This window comes from Chelonia mydas, chromosome 4, assembly GCF_015237465.2.
Source record: "Chelonia mydas isolate rCheMyd1 chromosome 4, rCheMyd1.pri.v2, whole genome shotgun sequence".
NCBI classification, from domain to species: domain Eukaryota; kingdom Metazoa; phylum Chordata; order Testudines; family Cheloniidae; genus Chelonia; species Chelonia mydas.
This window is the reverse complement of record NC_057852.1, coordinates 32008411-32023319: the sequence shown is the minus strand read 5'-3', so window position 1 is coordinate 32023319 and position 14909 is coordinate 32008411. Positions and strand designations below refer to the sequence as shown.

At 38.8% G+C, this 14909-nt stretch overlaps 1 protein-coding gene across 6 annotated transcripts in view; it reads right to left on the bottom strand.

Moving 5' to 3' along the window:
* The window catches only part of NPNT (nephronectin), a 95692-nt gene that overhangs the window by 41703 nt on the left and 39080 nt on the right, over positions 1-14909 (bottom strand). For 4 of the 6 annotated variants that reach the window (XM_037897008.2, XM_037897009.2, XM_043545297.1 and 1 more), the window contains 2 exons: positions 7260-7352; positions 887-979 (listed from right to left, as the gene is read on the bottom strand). In XM_037897008.2, coding sequence (XP_037752936.1) covers positions 887-979; positions 7260-7352 — 186 coding nt within the window. The remainder of the gene's footprint in view (positions 1-886; positions 980-7259; positions 7353-14909) is intronic. The other 2 variants (XM_037897010.2, XM_037897011.2) reach the window with 1 other exon arrangement.

Sequence of the window (14909 nt, the reverse complement as noted above, 5' to 3'; positions counted from 1 at the left end):
TGTATAACATTCAAACTTTTGTTTCTACCTTCTAACTTGGACCAGGGAAAACAGAGGTCAAATATTCACTATTGAATTTACTGAGATTAAGCTAGAACAGGAAGCCATTGATAAAATATTCAAGCCTTCATCACCTATACATAAAAAAAGATCAGTTTTTATTTTCAGTATGTCATCAGTTTCACTTAAAAGAGAGAGAGCGTGCGCAGATTTGCACACCCTCAGACATGTCTATTCAAATCACACCATTTGTCTAATAGACAATACAATAATAGCCAAACTCTGAAGTTAACAATGGTCTTTCTCTGAAACAAAGCTGGAAAATAAATCACACTGTTATCTTCACCTGAACCTGATAAACAATTTCCATTGCTCTTGGTTTATGTCTGATCTACACTTAAAAGTTTTCACCCCAAGCACCGTAGCTGCGCCAGTCTAACCCCCAGCACATGGAGCTATGTCGACGAAAGAATGCTTACGTTTGGGGACGTGGGGTTCCTTTGATTGGTAGGAAAACTCTAGGTTGTGTCTACACTAAGGAGTTATAGCAGCATAGCTACAGTGACCTAGCTATGCCGGTATAGAAAGGAATTTAGAAAAAGCAAATCAGCAAATCCTGAAAGAACAAAGCAGAAAAGAAAAAACAATAGGAAGTTAAAAAGATTATCAAGAGTCAAGTCTTTTCAGAATACAGGCATACAGCAATAACAGCATCAAGAAAGTGTAACTGCATATTTGCTTTGCATGCCAATGATACTGCAAGCCTGGCTTTCACATGGCAGCCATTAATTCATCGTACTTCAGTACATTTGCAAGAACTTCTTATTATCGTATAAAGCCATGCAGGTGGAAGGAGCACACCACCTGAAATAAAGGACTTTCTCACCCCTTGAAGGCACATTTGTCGCATGATGATCCAGGGAGCCAAACAGAGGTGGTTCACTGTGCCGAACAGTTGGGCTTGTATACAGATGCTCAGCTTCACGAGGGGGAAAAGGCATAATAATAGTCAAAAGGCCAAATCCCTGTAATGATGTATTACTTTATTATGTCAAAAACCATCAATGCAGACTATCAGCTGCATTAAAAAAAAAGAGAGAGAGACGTACATTATGTTTGTAAGCTGGTCCTGGAACAATAGCATTCAGAAAATCAGTTGTGGAACACATGCTACTGTATTTCTTTAATTTTATATAGAAAACCGTCCTTTGTCTACTGTAATACATCACCTTTCACAGAAAACCCTGCAAACATTTTATATTGATAACACAAATTTGAGAGTCTTTAATAACTTGTACTACATATCAATTCACTAAGTAGCAAACACAACACGTATTAGGCCAGGAAAACAGCTATCACTATAGAGCTAGTTGCAAATTTTTGAAGAATATGTTTTGCAAAATATGCTGGTTGTTTCACATCTAGCTTACAAAGCTGGTAAACTTTTTTAAAATTTTCAACATTTTTTAACTATCTCCAGCTACCATCTATCTCAAACGCTGACCCAAACTGCAAAATGAGGTTGAAAAACCAAAACTGAAGTGTGAAGGTCACAAAATAAACAATGGGGAGCACTCTATTACCGCTAGTAGAAGGGTATTGCAATTTAGCTACCAACTCAATTTAACCTCCTAACAACACACTCATACAAAGGTGCTAGGCAACTGTAATTTAGTGTTCATGAACTAAAGCAAAAGTTAAAGGTTATACTCCAATGCCCCTGGGAAGAGTGATTGACTTTCAGATGTAACCAGTCAGTTGAAGTTCAGCATCTCATTATGAGATTTCAGGTGATCCTTTACTTGGTTCACAAGAGGTAACAGGGTACTAAATAGATTAAATATAACGTCTAATAACAGCAGTAACACCTTGTATTCATATAGTGACTTTCATCTAGACAAAACCAATTGCAGATAAAGTGGTTTATACCCTGGAGATATATATATTTTCCCTGGAGATGAGTGCATCAGACTGTCTATGCCAGCAACAATGCATAATAATGCTTTTATTGCAGGATGGCAATTGAAATATCTTCAATGGAAACACAAGGGGAATTGTTTTATTCAGGCAGAATGCTGTCATTCAAATTGCAATCTGATTAGGACACTGTGTTAATGATCCTAATCTTGTGATTTGAAAAATGCTATGAACAGGGCTTCAGTTTACAATTCAACAAAAAGACAGAGTAGGATTTTCTTAAGTGCCTAAGTGACTTAGGAGGACAATGGGACTTGTGCTTGTAAGTTAGTTAGGCAATTTTGAAAACCTTACGTATCACTTCCAGTAACAGAGTGTCACTGGTACCATGCTGGAACACTGGCTCAATACTGACTAAGAGACAAGAGGGCCGCCCACCAAACCATCTGCCATACTTCATCTAGCATCCTGGGTTTCTGGGCGGTTTCTCAGGTCCAACACTGTTTTAGCTCAGGACATCAAAGCCTGAGGTGGTCTGTGTACCATACATACAATACTATAAAGCTAATATATGTTACTGTGCATCTAAAACTGTACTGAACACTCTCTAGGTAAAGCTCTAAAGTGATCAAGACAGCGTACTCAAAATAGTAAAATCACAGCATGCCATCCTTATGAGTGTTGGACTAGAGCGGAAAGAAAAGAAGAGGGGAAATAAGAGCAGAAATAAGGAGCAGGAGAGGAAAGGGGAGGAACCATTTATTTCCAAAGAAGTCTGTCAGGAAAGAATTAGCAAATCTGAAAAGAATATATTTTAAAAGAAAATATATTTAGAAATCAGTGTGCCACAGAAGGATTAGTAAACATCAGAGGATACAATTCTGAATAACAGCCTGGCTGTTTCCTACAACATCCCCATCTGCTTTTTCAGAAAAAAAGGCTATAAAGATTTTTCTATCATTTTAGACAACTGGAGAGGATGACTGTGACTGTCTTTATGACATATTACTGCATACATACATGTCTTAGTCTTCACAACTTAATAAAAGTCCTGTATTATAATTGTATGTAATGTTCTGTGCTATATAAATCTCTCTGCATTTTTGGAGGTCAGTTACATGAATGGAAGACTCTTAAAACTGCGGCTATAGTAATTTAGCAAGAAGGGAAAAACATTGTTTTCAGCTTTTAATTATGAATTGTGGGGGGTGTTCTAGGTAGTTTTGGGTTAACAACACTGCAGAAGAGAATATTTCAATTAAAAACATGTGCATTAAAAATTGTCAGTAAAATAAAAACTATTTCACTATCATAACTTAAGCTTGGTGCCGAAATTACCTCACTACCTTTGTAAAGGGCCAGGAGCTACATCTTTTGGACCTGATTCAGTAAAGCACATATGTATATGCTTAACTTTAAGGAGTTTGTGACAGAAAACAGTCCTGTATTCACATCCTGTACACTCTTCTAATGATCTTCATACAAAGTATGCCTTGTAAGTGTCATTTGAAAACTCATAATTCGCTGGTCAGTATTGTCCAGGTAAAATATATGCAGCAACATTGTATGTGAAGTTATAAGGTTTCCCTGGATGGTGTTATTGACACATGTTCCAAACCCCACAGGTCTGTCCTGAACAACAGTATGTGTGCTCTGCTGATTTTGCATTTAAGCAGTAAACAGAGTCAACAAGCATGAAGGGAAGACAAAGGAAGTTCAAACAGGTGCAAAAACCAGAAGGGACTATCCTTCCACATAGATTCTTTGGGTCCTGTTCTCAACTAGAAATGTTTTTCAAGCAGGGGACTGAAACTATAAAAAGGAGGGTCAAACAACCCATGCGCCCCTCTCTCTCTCATTCAATCACATTCACTGCACCTGAAGAGACAAAGCAATGGTTGGACTCTGGGGAAAAGGTCTTGATCTGAGAGTTTGGTCAGTAATCTGCTATGGTGACCACTTTGCTTGAATTTAATACAGTTCATTATGTTAGGCACCAGTAAGCACATTATCTTTATTTTTCTTGTAACCATTTCTGACTTTAATGTCTTATTACTTGTACTCACTTAAAATATCTCTTTGTAGTTAATAAACCTATGTTATTGTTTTATCTAATTAACTATGTTCAAGATGAAGTGTCTGAGTAACTCCATTTGGGGCAACAAGTTGTGTGTATATTATTCCCTTAAAGGAATAATGGACTCAGTATATTTGCGACTTTCCAGGAGAGGGCTGTGCAGTACAGGACATATATTTCGGGGGGGAAATCTGAGATCGGGAGTATGTTGGGGTAACCCTGTGGTAGTTTTTAAGGCTGGTGAGAGCCAAGGTGTGGCTGGCTGGCTGGCTGGCTGCAGCAGACACACAGACATAGCTGGGAGCGTGTTCATGCTGGAGACTGTTTGTGAGCAGCAAGGCATTTTAAGGGATACCCCTGGTTACAGAGCAGTTACTCATCAGTCTGGATTGTATGTCACAGAGGTGCTAAATTCCATGGACTTCAATTCAATTTACCCACATACTTAAATGCTTTCCTGAACTGAGGCCTTTACCTGTGAAAAATGTCAACTGAAATCACACAATGACTGCAGGACTTTAGAGATATGGCCTCAAAATTTGGAAATTATAAAATTTAAAACATCTTAAAAATAGGGCAAGTTAGATTGGAGAGAGTTCTAGTCTACTTTTAATAGGCATTGTCTAAATTGCTTCTCCTGCTTCAAAACACTAATGATGCCAGTGACGCTGCATATTCAGATCACAGCATCAGAGTAGTGTGGACATACAATCTTGTAGACATCAAGGAAATACTTTAATTGATTATATATTTAATAAGTTTATGTTAATGGATTTAATAAGTAGCTTTGAAGCAGCTTGACTCTTAGCCTTCATAGAATGAAATAACCTTTAATCCAGTATCCCTGAGGTGGCAACAGTTCAGTAAATGTTTATTTTGTGTATGAGGCCTTGCCCATTTTGAGGAAGCATAAGCTGGGATGTGTGGATGGGTAAGGAACTACTTTTGTATTTTTGTACTTTTGTAAGGTCAAAGGACAATGTTATGACCAGGAAGACAACAGTCCAGAGGCCACTGAAGAGTCTCAGCTGTTCACCTAAATACAAGGGGGTGAAATCATCTTGATAAGAGTTTTCACCTCCTCTTATTCCCTCAGTGTTGCTTATTGTGGAAAAGCACAGACTTGTGGATGTAACTAAGAAACGGTACCCTAAAAGGAGAAACCCCAAAGTGGACTAAGATTCATACCGACGTCACCTAATCAGAATCGGACAATGCAGATCCCCTGATTCAGTCAGAAGGTCACAACAGGAAGTCCAGTGGGACAATATTAGTCTGAGTTTCACCCACAAAGGACCAGGCAAACAAGGAAAAAGTGTGCTATTCTTGAGATCACCACAACACCGCTACTATATCTGATATTCATACTTAACCTTTCAAGGAAAGCAGAGACAAAGACATTGCAGACCAGCCATCTAACCCAAGAATGATGTCCGCTAGCATGATGGTACCTGAGCCAGAAGTCGTTGCCTGGCTCCCCAACCTGCAGTTTTTAACTGACTCTGAAGCTTCAAAGACATATAAATTAAAGAGCACACACTTATTTTTCTAAGTAACCTTATACTTTCTGTCTCCTTAGCAGGACATTTGAACATCTGTGCAAGGACGCCTGCCAGAAAAAAAAATACTTTCTTAGCCTTTTTAGGTAGAGGTGTGTGTGTGTGAAGCAAAGACATTTTTGTACCTCGGGGTAGCACTCTGCAACCCCCGTATTCCTCATTTATATATGATTGTGGTCTTGCATATAAAGCAGGCTGTGTGAGGTATCAGGGGAAAGGTTATGATTTCCGGAAAGTCATTTTTCTATCCATATATGTATATCATTAATGCATATGAAGTTATGAGAATTGTGTTGTAAGCTTGTCACTAAAACATGCTGTCAGTTGGGGAATCAGCCAGATATTAGACCCTTAGAGACAACAGCAAGGAAAGTAACCAACGTCCGGGCAGGGTGTCAAACAACGCATCTACAGCCATCGTCCAGCAAGGGAGCTACAATTCAATGACTCACCTGCATGAGCCCACACCAGGGGAATTGTTCAACCTTGCCTGGGGACTCAGCAATGCCCATGAAACATGCCTGGACTTGTGTTCTACAAACACATGGGACAGAAGGTATAAAACAGAACACAGGGGCCCCATGCTTGGCCTTTCTCCTGCCCCCACCTATGCTGCAAGCAACAAAGACACTGAGAAGAAGACTGAAGACTCCAACAGAGGAGACTGGCCCAGATTTAAGGGACAAATCTGCATATTAAGGACTACAATATCCATTGGTGTGAGAAAAATTGCTTAGTATAGTTGTTGCCCAGTCAAATAGGGTTGAGAGTTTAGACTGCGTGCTTATATTTTATTTCTTTTGGTCACTAACTCTGACTTTTTGCCTAACACTTACAGTCATTTAAAATCTATCTTTTGTAGCCAATAAATTTAACTGTTTATCTTTACCAGTGAGCTTCCCTGAAGTGTGTGGTAAATCTGCTCAGGTTTTGCAAAGGCTAGTGTATATCCACTTTCCATCGATGAAGTGGTGAACCAATTAATAAATTTGCACTGCTCATCTTAAGTTATTTGGGATCCATAAAGATTTAACCCTTAACCTAGTCTTTCCACAAGGGAAAGTATAAACTGCTAAGTAAATGCATAGGGGTAGAAAGATTAAATAAATCATTTAATCATTTGTATTGTGTCAGCTTTGTGATTTGATTACTGGTTGTGCCAATGCAATAACTTGACTAGTTCTTCTTCTTAAATTGTTCTCTTAGTAGTTAATCAATTTAACGTTGTATTATTGTTAACTCCTTGATTTGACTGACTCATTTTATATTATAATATCAATATGAATCATCATATTGTTTACTACTTTAGAGAAGTATAAGCAATTATCTAACTTTGCACTAACACACCAAACTGGTTTTCTCTGATCAACTAGTGATGAGGTGAAAAGCAGCCTAAATTAAAGGGACTTTAAATACCCATAGACCATTAGACTCAAGGGCTAAGAAAACCCTTATTATCATTATACATTACATCTGTAAAAGACCTAGTAGATGAAGTCCATTATGCTGCAAGTGCAGAATATACAGTACATTCCCTTTATGAATTCAATACAGGTATACTCTATTTATGAATAAGCAGAAAATTGAAGCTGCTATGCATATATTTAATGTTTTTAATATTATTTAATTTTTTAAGATAAAAATTCTTCTGTAGTCTCATATGCAGGGTTTGTTTGTTTTTTTAATTAAAAGATTTGCTTTCTTACCTTGGTTGCAGGTTTTTCCGGTATATCCTGGGAGACATTTGCATTTGTTTGGTCCAATACATTCACCATGTTTGCATCTAGGCTGACATATAGCTGAAAATAGAACATTTATTATTGTTCTGATCTAATCAACAATAATATATTAATGAAAGCAGCACAAATACTACTAATACTTAGCCCTTGTACCTCACTTCACATTTTAACACCACAGTGCACACATAAAGTGTCTTTTCAGTTATAAAAAACAAATACACATCAGAAAACAGATTGATAACAAGCATTATGTTCTCGGGTTATAGGACATAATGCTCAACTTTTTGGATACTCCAGTTTATGTAGTATCTGACCAGCAAACAGACTCATGGCCTTCCAGATGTACTGTGTGATGCACGTCATTCAGTTTGTTATTACTAGAATATGTCTGAACTGAACAGGAAGTAGGAGTGTCAACATCAATGAGTTATCAGCTCAGTAACAGACAAGCAACAGTGCAGTTCCAAGTATCCACAGATTTTCCCCTGCCCTGGATTGTTTAGACAATGGCATTTCTTTATCCGCCATTTCTTTATTCTTTAACACTCAAAAAAAGGCTCTGTGTCACCATGACCTTCCCTATTCTGAGGAGAATTGAATGAGGCTCCCTCCAGAGTTTGTGGGCCAGAAGGATACAGGATGGTCATTTACAGAGGTGATTTGTCTCTGAGGCTGGGATCACGGCTTCCAGAAGGTGGATCCGTGAAGGGAAGGATCACCAGTGCAATCCTACATGCTTTACTCATGTGAGTAATCTTTACATACACAAGAAGTTCCATTTAGTTCAATGACACTACTTGGCTAAGCAGCTGTAGCAGAACCAGGCCCAAGCTTGTAATATGTCATTCAGATACCTCTTTTGCACTGCCGCTATCACAGCGAGGTGGCACAATTTAAATATTTAAACAGTATTTTGAAAGACCTTGTTAATAATTAAAAATAAATAAAAAGGTCTTTATTCACTGTATCTTCTTACAGCTCATTAAAAGCAGCATTATTGCTGCTGCGCATAAGCCTGATTCTTAAACTTGAGCTTAGAACACATTCAAATTAATGATGGGGAACAAGTGGGGGTGGGACACTGGGACAGCCACAGGAACAAGAAGTCACTAGGACCAGCAGGAGACTGGGAACTGAGGGATGGGGGTAAAACTGAGAAAAGGATTAGAGTGGGTGGAGCAGAGATTAAGATGAGGGCAGACTGGAGGAGCCAGGGACAGAAGGAGTAGGGGTTGGGGTGCACAGGAGCAGATGGGTTTATAACCAGAAGAGAACATTCTCCACAGAACTTAGAAGAGAACCCAGGATGCCCAGAGTCTTAGCATTCTGTTACCATCAGCAAATAGCAGTGCAACCCATTGGCAAAGCATGCGCTTCATATCCCGTTAGTGGCTGGTCCACATACAGGGAGACAACCTATTAATATTATCCATCACTCTGTTAGCTCAAGTGGCAGAGGTCCACATGATGGATCTAAAAGGTTCCAACCCTGCTGATGAATCATGTGGATATCAATATAATTCCACATGATGGCATTTCTGTTTTTTCAGTTTGCTTTTTAAAAAAACCTAGGAAATTCCATACAAAACTCATTAAAAGAACATTAAGGTTGTAAAGGCAAGTGCTGAAAAGTCAGGAAGTGCCACAATTAAGCATGAGCAATCTTAATAAAGCCCACGGGCATATATGTATTGTGATACAATCTTTAATTACACAACTGCATGCTGTCTTTTACACATGATTTCTGCCTCATTCAGTGTACAGGACGGCTAGTGCTCAGGGAATGAATGAATTGTGTAGTGAATGAAGCTATTGTCTGTACTGCACCTTCCCATATGTTGCAGAAGTTGGAAGGTGAACAAGGCAGGGGATTGCATGAAGAGAAATGAGGATCTCATTGTTAAGGCAACTGAATGCCACCCTGGAGAACTGGATTCTATCCCTGCCTCTGCCACAAAGTTCCTGTGTAATACTAGAACAGTCATTTAAACCAAACATCTCACAAGTGGCCACTAATTGTGTGTTCCTCATTTTCCAGGTGCCCAATTTAAGACCGTGAGGTCAGATTTGCAGAAACGCTGAGCACTGAAGTTAACAGGAACTGTGTTTTCAACATATAATGTGCTATAAAACATTACGTTTTCTGAAAAATCAGGCTATAGGCATCTCAAATTGGGTTTCCAAAATTATCACCCACTTTTAACATAAATGTCTGTATCTCAGTTCTCCATCTGTAAAATGGTAATAATGATCCAACCTTACTTCACAAGGGTGCTGTGAAGATAAATTCATTAGTATTTGTGAAGTACTCACATATTGTGATGACAAGCTACACTGAGACGCCTGTGTGGAAGTTAATAATTGTGTATTTGGTGAAGGATTTGGATGGTTTACAGTAAATAAGGAAATTAAATATTTTATTAAAATGAAATATTGAACAGATGCTTATTGAGTAAAACCCATCTCATCCTGCGCAATGACAAAGTAGAGGTGCAATGGAAAAATAGTATGAAATCATGTAATTAAAGTTAGTATCATAATGCATATACACCAGGCAGCTGAAGAAAGAGCTGTTGAGAGCTTGACTTTGCAACCTTACTGATGTTCTTTTACTGTATTTTTGTATGTAATTACATGCACACATCTCTAAACGCATACACATTTTGTTGTAAGAGAAAGGTAATTTGGCAAAGTTTTAGTCTCTCAAAATTTTAAAATATTATTCTGAATGTTGGACTACAGTCAAAAAGCACAGAACACAAGTGAGAGGTTACTGTGCAAAGGTGGTTTAAAGCTCACCTTTGCACTTCTGTGAAGTGCATTTCCCCAGTGTTTAAACCAGCCTTTAATAGCCACAGGGCCCAAAAAGGCCACTGAGAATTGGTCAGCCATGCTGCCTTTTCCCTTTAACACCCCAGCAGGGAAGGTGTATGCTATGTAAAAAATAAATGCTATATACTGCCAAAGGGTCACTGTTAAACTGAGGTGATGATATTCCTGCTATGATGATGCCAGTGGAAAGCAGCTGCATGACACCAGAGAACCAAGACCCAGTAGGTTTATGGCCATTATTAAGCATGAATATAAAACATTAAATAACCCCTCAGCTATTTAAACCCAGCAGCAATAACCCTAAATGACAGTTTCATCGCATTAGTGTACAAATTTTAAGAGGGGAGGAAGGGAGAGTGGTTAATTAACAATTATACCTTTATTTAAAAAAATATATTCTGCCACAGTGGGTGATGTAAACTTTATGGATTGTCTTAAACACTGAGTCATTCTCATATTCCTCAATACATACTGGTTCTAGAGAGAGTTAGTCTGAATGAGGAGAGCTCTGGGCAGAATGCATGTACATGAGGTTCCTTTTAAGTAGGGTGACCAGATAGCAACTGTGAAAAAACAGGACAGAGAGTGAGGGGTAATAGGCGCCTATATAAGAAAGTCCCAAAAAACAGGACTGTCCCTTTAAAAACAGAACATCTGGTCACCCTACTTTTAAGGCCCAATTCCAGCCCTCTGATATATACCGGTTACTGAGGCTTTCAGGATAATTTATGCAAAGGAGATAATTAAAATCAGCTCTCTCATCATATATATTATCCTATGTGCAATTTAGTGAAGGCATGCAGGGACAAACTGCATGTGCCCACAAGGGGATGTCGATCACTGTAGATGGAAATGACAGAAAACACGAAGAACTTGCTGAATCAAGCAAGCTGCTCCTATTTATCCTCTGTAACTAAACATAGTCACAGTAAATTTTCCAAGTATATTAATCTGCCAAAGGAATGTAAAGCTTGGCACCTCCTCCAGCAGAGGGATAAGAGAATAAAGAATACTCTGGACAGATCTCCAGAAGTAGTTTCTTCCAAACTCATCCCTCTGGGAGTGGATGGTGAGATTCCCAGCCCCAGGAGAAGTGGGATTTCAACTTTACAAACTAGTTGTGGGGAGAGGAAGAATTTCATATTATCAGTATACAACACTGGGTTAGTTGTTGTGTAAATGAATGTATTTACTTTGTTGATTTCAAGGTAACTACTTTTGGAGTAAGTTGCTACTTGTTGTGAGCAAAGGAATCAATAAGTGGCCACTAGTGTATAGTCAGTCTGGGTCCCCACCAGCACCACCACCCGTTTCTTCAAACCTATCTTGAGTGGGAAATTTCATTTAAAAAATAAAATTTGAAGTGGGCTAAAAAGCAAGTGTGTAGAATGACTCTTTGTTACTGCATACATCTCAGTTATTTCCATTTAGATCACTGACAGATACAAGTGTTTAATACTGTCAACCCTGCTGAACCAGTAATAATCACAGAACATGAAGTTATGTTCTGTTTGCTTCCTGCATCATCAACAATCTTGCCAGCTAAATTCTGGTTCCACAGATGGAGAGTAAATATGGAACACCAGTGGATCACTGTTACATCGACATTTTTCTGAGCCTAGCCATGCTTTAATTAAAACAAATATGAAACAACACTAATAAAAATGTACATGTATTATAAACCAAGTAATTAAAATACTGCAACAGCAAAGTAATGATACTATGGAAAGAAACAGGGAAAAAATAGGTCTATGAATTTATTTGTATTGCCACAGGATCCACTTCATGCTAATATGATTATTTTTAGATTGCTAAGAATCATTACAACTCTGGAAAACGCTTTACAGCTCAAACAATTTGAAGAGGACCCTGCGCCAAGCATTTTTTTGTTCTAATGTCTTTTTTATTATTAAACACACTGCCTTTAACTCCTTAAAAAGTGAAATCTGTTCCCTTACTGAAAGTATTTATTCCAGTGCCATGATATTTTGGTGAATATTTATCATGTATTGACATGTTTAGCACTGTACAAAACACAAAATGCAGACAGTCCCTGCCCTTACGAGTTTATAGTCTAAGCAAAACGGACACAAAGTAGACAAGAAACCAGAGGATGGTATAGCTGGGATGTTATATTTTTACAATTTATTGATTCCATATGTTTCAACTGATTCTGTAGAATAGTAATGCCATTTAAAATTTGCCAAGTAATGAACTAGAGTCAGTTGTCATCTTAATTAACCAGACAGTAACTTGCATCATAAAGTTGAACATATTAAGGACCTTAGTTGATAGAAATTTGTCACACAGACCCCACAAATCTAGCTTTCTAGCTTCCACTCTAGGCCAAGCTATTGAACAGAAATAAATATTGACTATTAGTTCTCTCAGAGCCAATGCAAACAAATCTCTGACCAGCCAAAGATCTTCCCCATTTCATAGACTTTAAGGTTAGAAGGGACCATCCTGATCATCTAGTCTGAATCCCTGCACATTGCAGGCCACAGAGTCTTACCACCTCCTGAAATAGACCCCTAACCTCTGGCTGAGTTACTGAAGTCCTCAAATTATGGTTTAAAAACATCAAGTTACAGAGAATTTACCATTTAGGCCTGCAAGTGACCTGTGCCCCAGGCTGCAGAGGAAGGCAAAACGCCCCCAGGGTCTCAGCCAATCTGAGCTGGGCGAAAATTCTTTCCTGACCGCAAATATGGCAATCAGTTAGATGACCCAGAGCATGTGAGCAAGACCCACAAGGCAGACACCTGGGAAAGAATTCTCTTTAGTAACTCAGCCTTCCACATCTAGTATCCTGTCTCTGGCCATTGAGGATTTTTGCTACTGGCAGTTGCTGATGGGCCACATGCCATCGTAGGCAGTCCCATCATAGCATCCCCTCCATAAACCTATCAAGCTTGCTCTTGAAGTCAGTTAAGTGTCTTGACCCCACTACTCCCCTTGGAAGGCTGTTTCAGAACTTCACTCCTCCGATGATTAGAAACCTTCGTCTAATTTCGAGGCTAAACTTGTAGATGGCCAGTTTATATCCATTTGTTCTTGTGCCCACATTGGTGAGTAACTTAAATAACTCCTCTCCCTCTCATATTTATCCCTCTAATGTATTTATAGGGTGCAATTATATCTCCCCTCAGCCTTCTTTTGGTTAGGCTAAACAAGCCATGCTCTTTGAGTCTCCTCTCATAAGGCAGGTTTTTCATTCCTCGAATCATCTTAGTAGCCCTTCTTTGCACCTGTTCCAGTTTGAATTCATCTTTCTTAAACATGGGAGACCAGAATTGCACACAGTATTCCAGAGGAGGTCTCATCAGTGCCTTGTGTAATGGTACTAACAGCTTGCCTGATGCATCCTAGGATGCAACTGCCTTTTTCACAGCCGCAACATATTGACGGCTCATAGTCATCCTGTGATCAACCAATAAACCCAGGTCTTTCTCCTCTGTAGCTTCTAACTGGTAAGTCCCCACCTTATAGCAAAAATTCTTATTGCTAGTCCCTAAATGCATAACCTTGCACTATTAAATATCATCCCATTTCTATTCCTCCAGTTTACAAGGTCATCCAGATCTTCTTGTATGATATTCTGGTCCTCTTCTGTATTGACAATATCTCCCAACTTCATGTCATCTGAAAATTTTATTAACACACACTCACTTTTTGTGCCAAGATCAGTAATAAAAATGTTAAATAAGATTAGTACCAAGACCAATGCCTGAGGAACTCCACTAGTGACCTCCCACCAGCCTGACAGTTCACCTTTCAGTATGACCTGTTGTAGTCGCCCCTTTAATCAGTTCCTTATCCACCTTTCAATTCTCATATTAATCCCCATCTTCTGTACCAAATGTCTTACTGAAATCAACATAGATTAGATTGACATTGATTAGATCTACCACATTTCCTTTGTCTAAAAAATCAGTTATAGTCTCAAAGCAGGATATCAGGTTGGTCTGGCATGATCTATCTTTTGTAAAACCATGTTGTATTTTATCCAAGTTACCATTCACCTCTATGTCCTTAACTACTTTCTCTTTCAAAATTTGTTCCAGACTTTCCATAAAATTGAAGTAAAATTAATAGTCCTGTAGTTTCCTGGATAATTTTTTTCCTCTTTCTTAAAAATAGGAACTATGTTAGCAATTCTCTAGTCATAGGGTATGATCCCCGAGTTTACAGATTCATTAAAAACCCTTGCTATTGGGCCTGCTGTTTCTTGTGCCAGCTCCTTTAATATTCTTGGATGGAGATTATCCAGGCCTCCGATTTAGTCCCATTAACCTGATTTGTTTGACTTCCACATCAGATGTGGTAATTTCCACCTCCATATCCTTGCTGCCATTAGCCACCCTGCCACTACATAAGAACAGCCATACTGGGTTAGACCAAAGGTCCATCTAGCCCAGTATCCTGTCTTCCAACAGTGGCCAATGTCAGGTGCCCCAGAAGGAACAAACAAAACAGGCAATCATCTAGTGATCCATCCCCTGTCGCCCATTCCCAGCTTTTGGCAAACAGAGGTTAGGGACACCAACTCTGCCCATCCTGGCTAGCCCTTGATGGACTTATCCTCCATGAACTTATCTAGTTCTTTTTTTAACCCTGTTATAGTCTTGGCCTTCACAACATTCTCTAGCAAGGAGTTCCACATGTTGACTGTGCCTTGTGTGAAAAAATACTTCCCTTTGTTTGCATTAAACCTGCTGCCCATTAATTTCATTTGGTGACCCCTAGTTCTTGTGTTATGAGGAGTAAATAGCACTTCCTTAT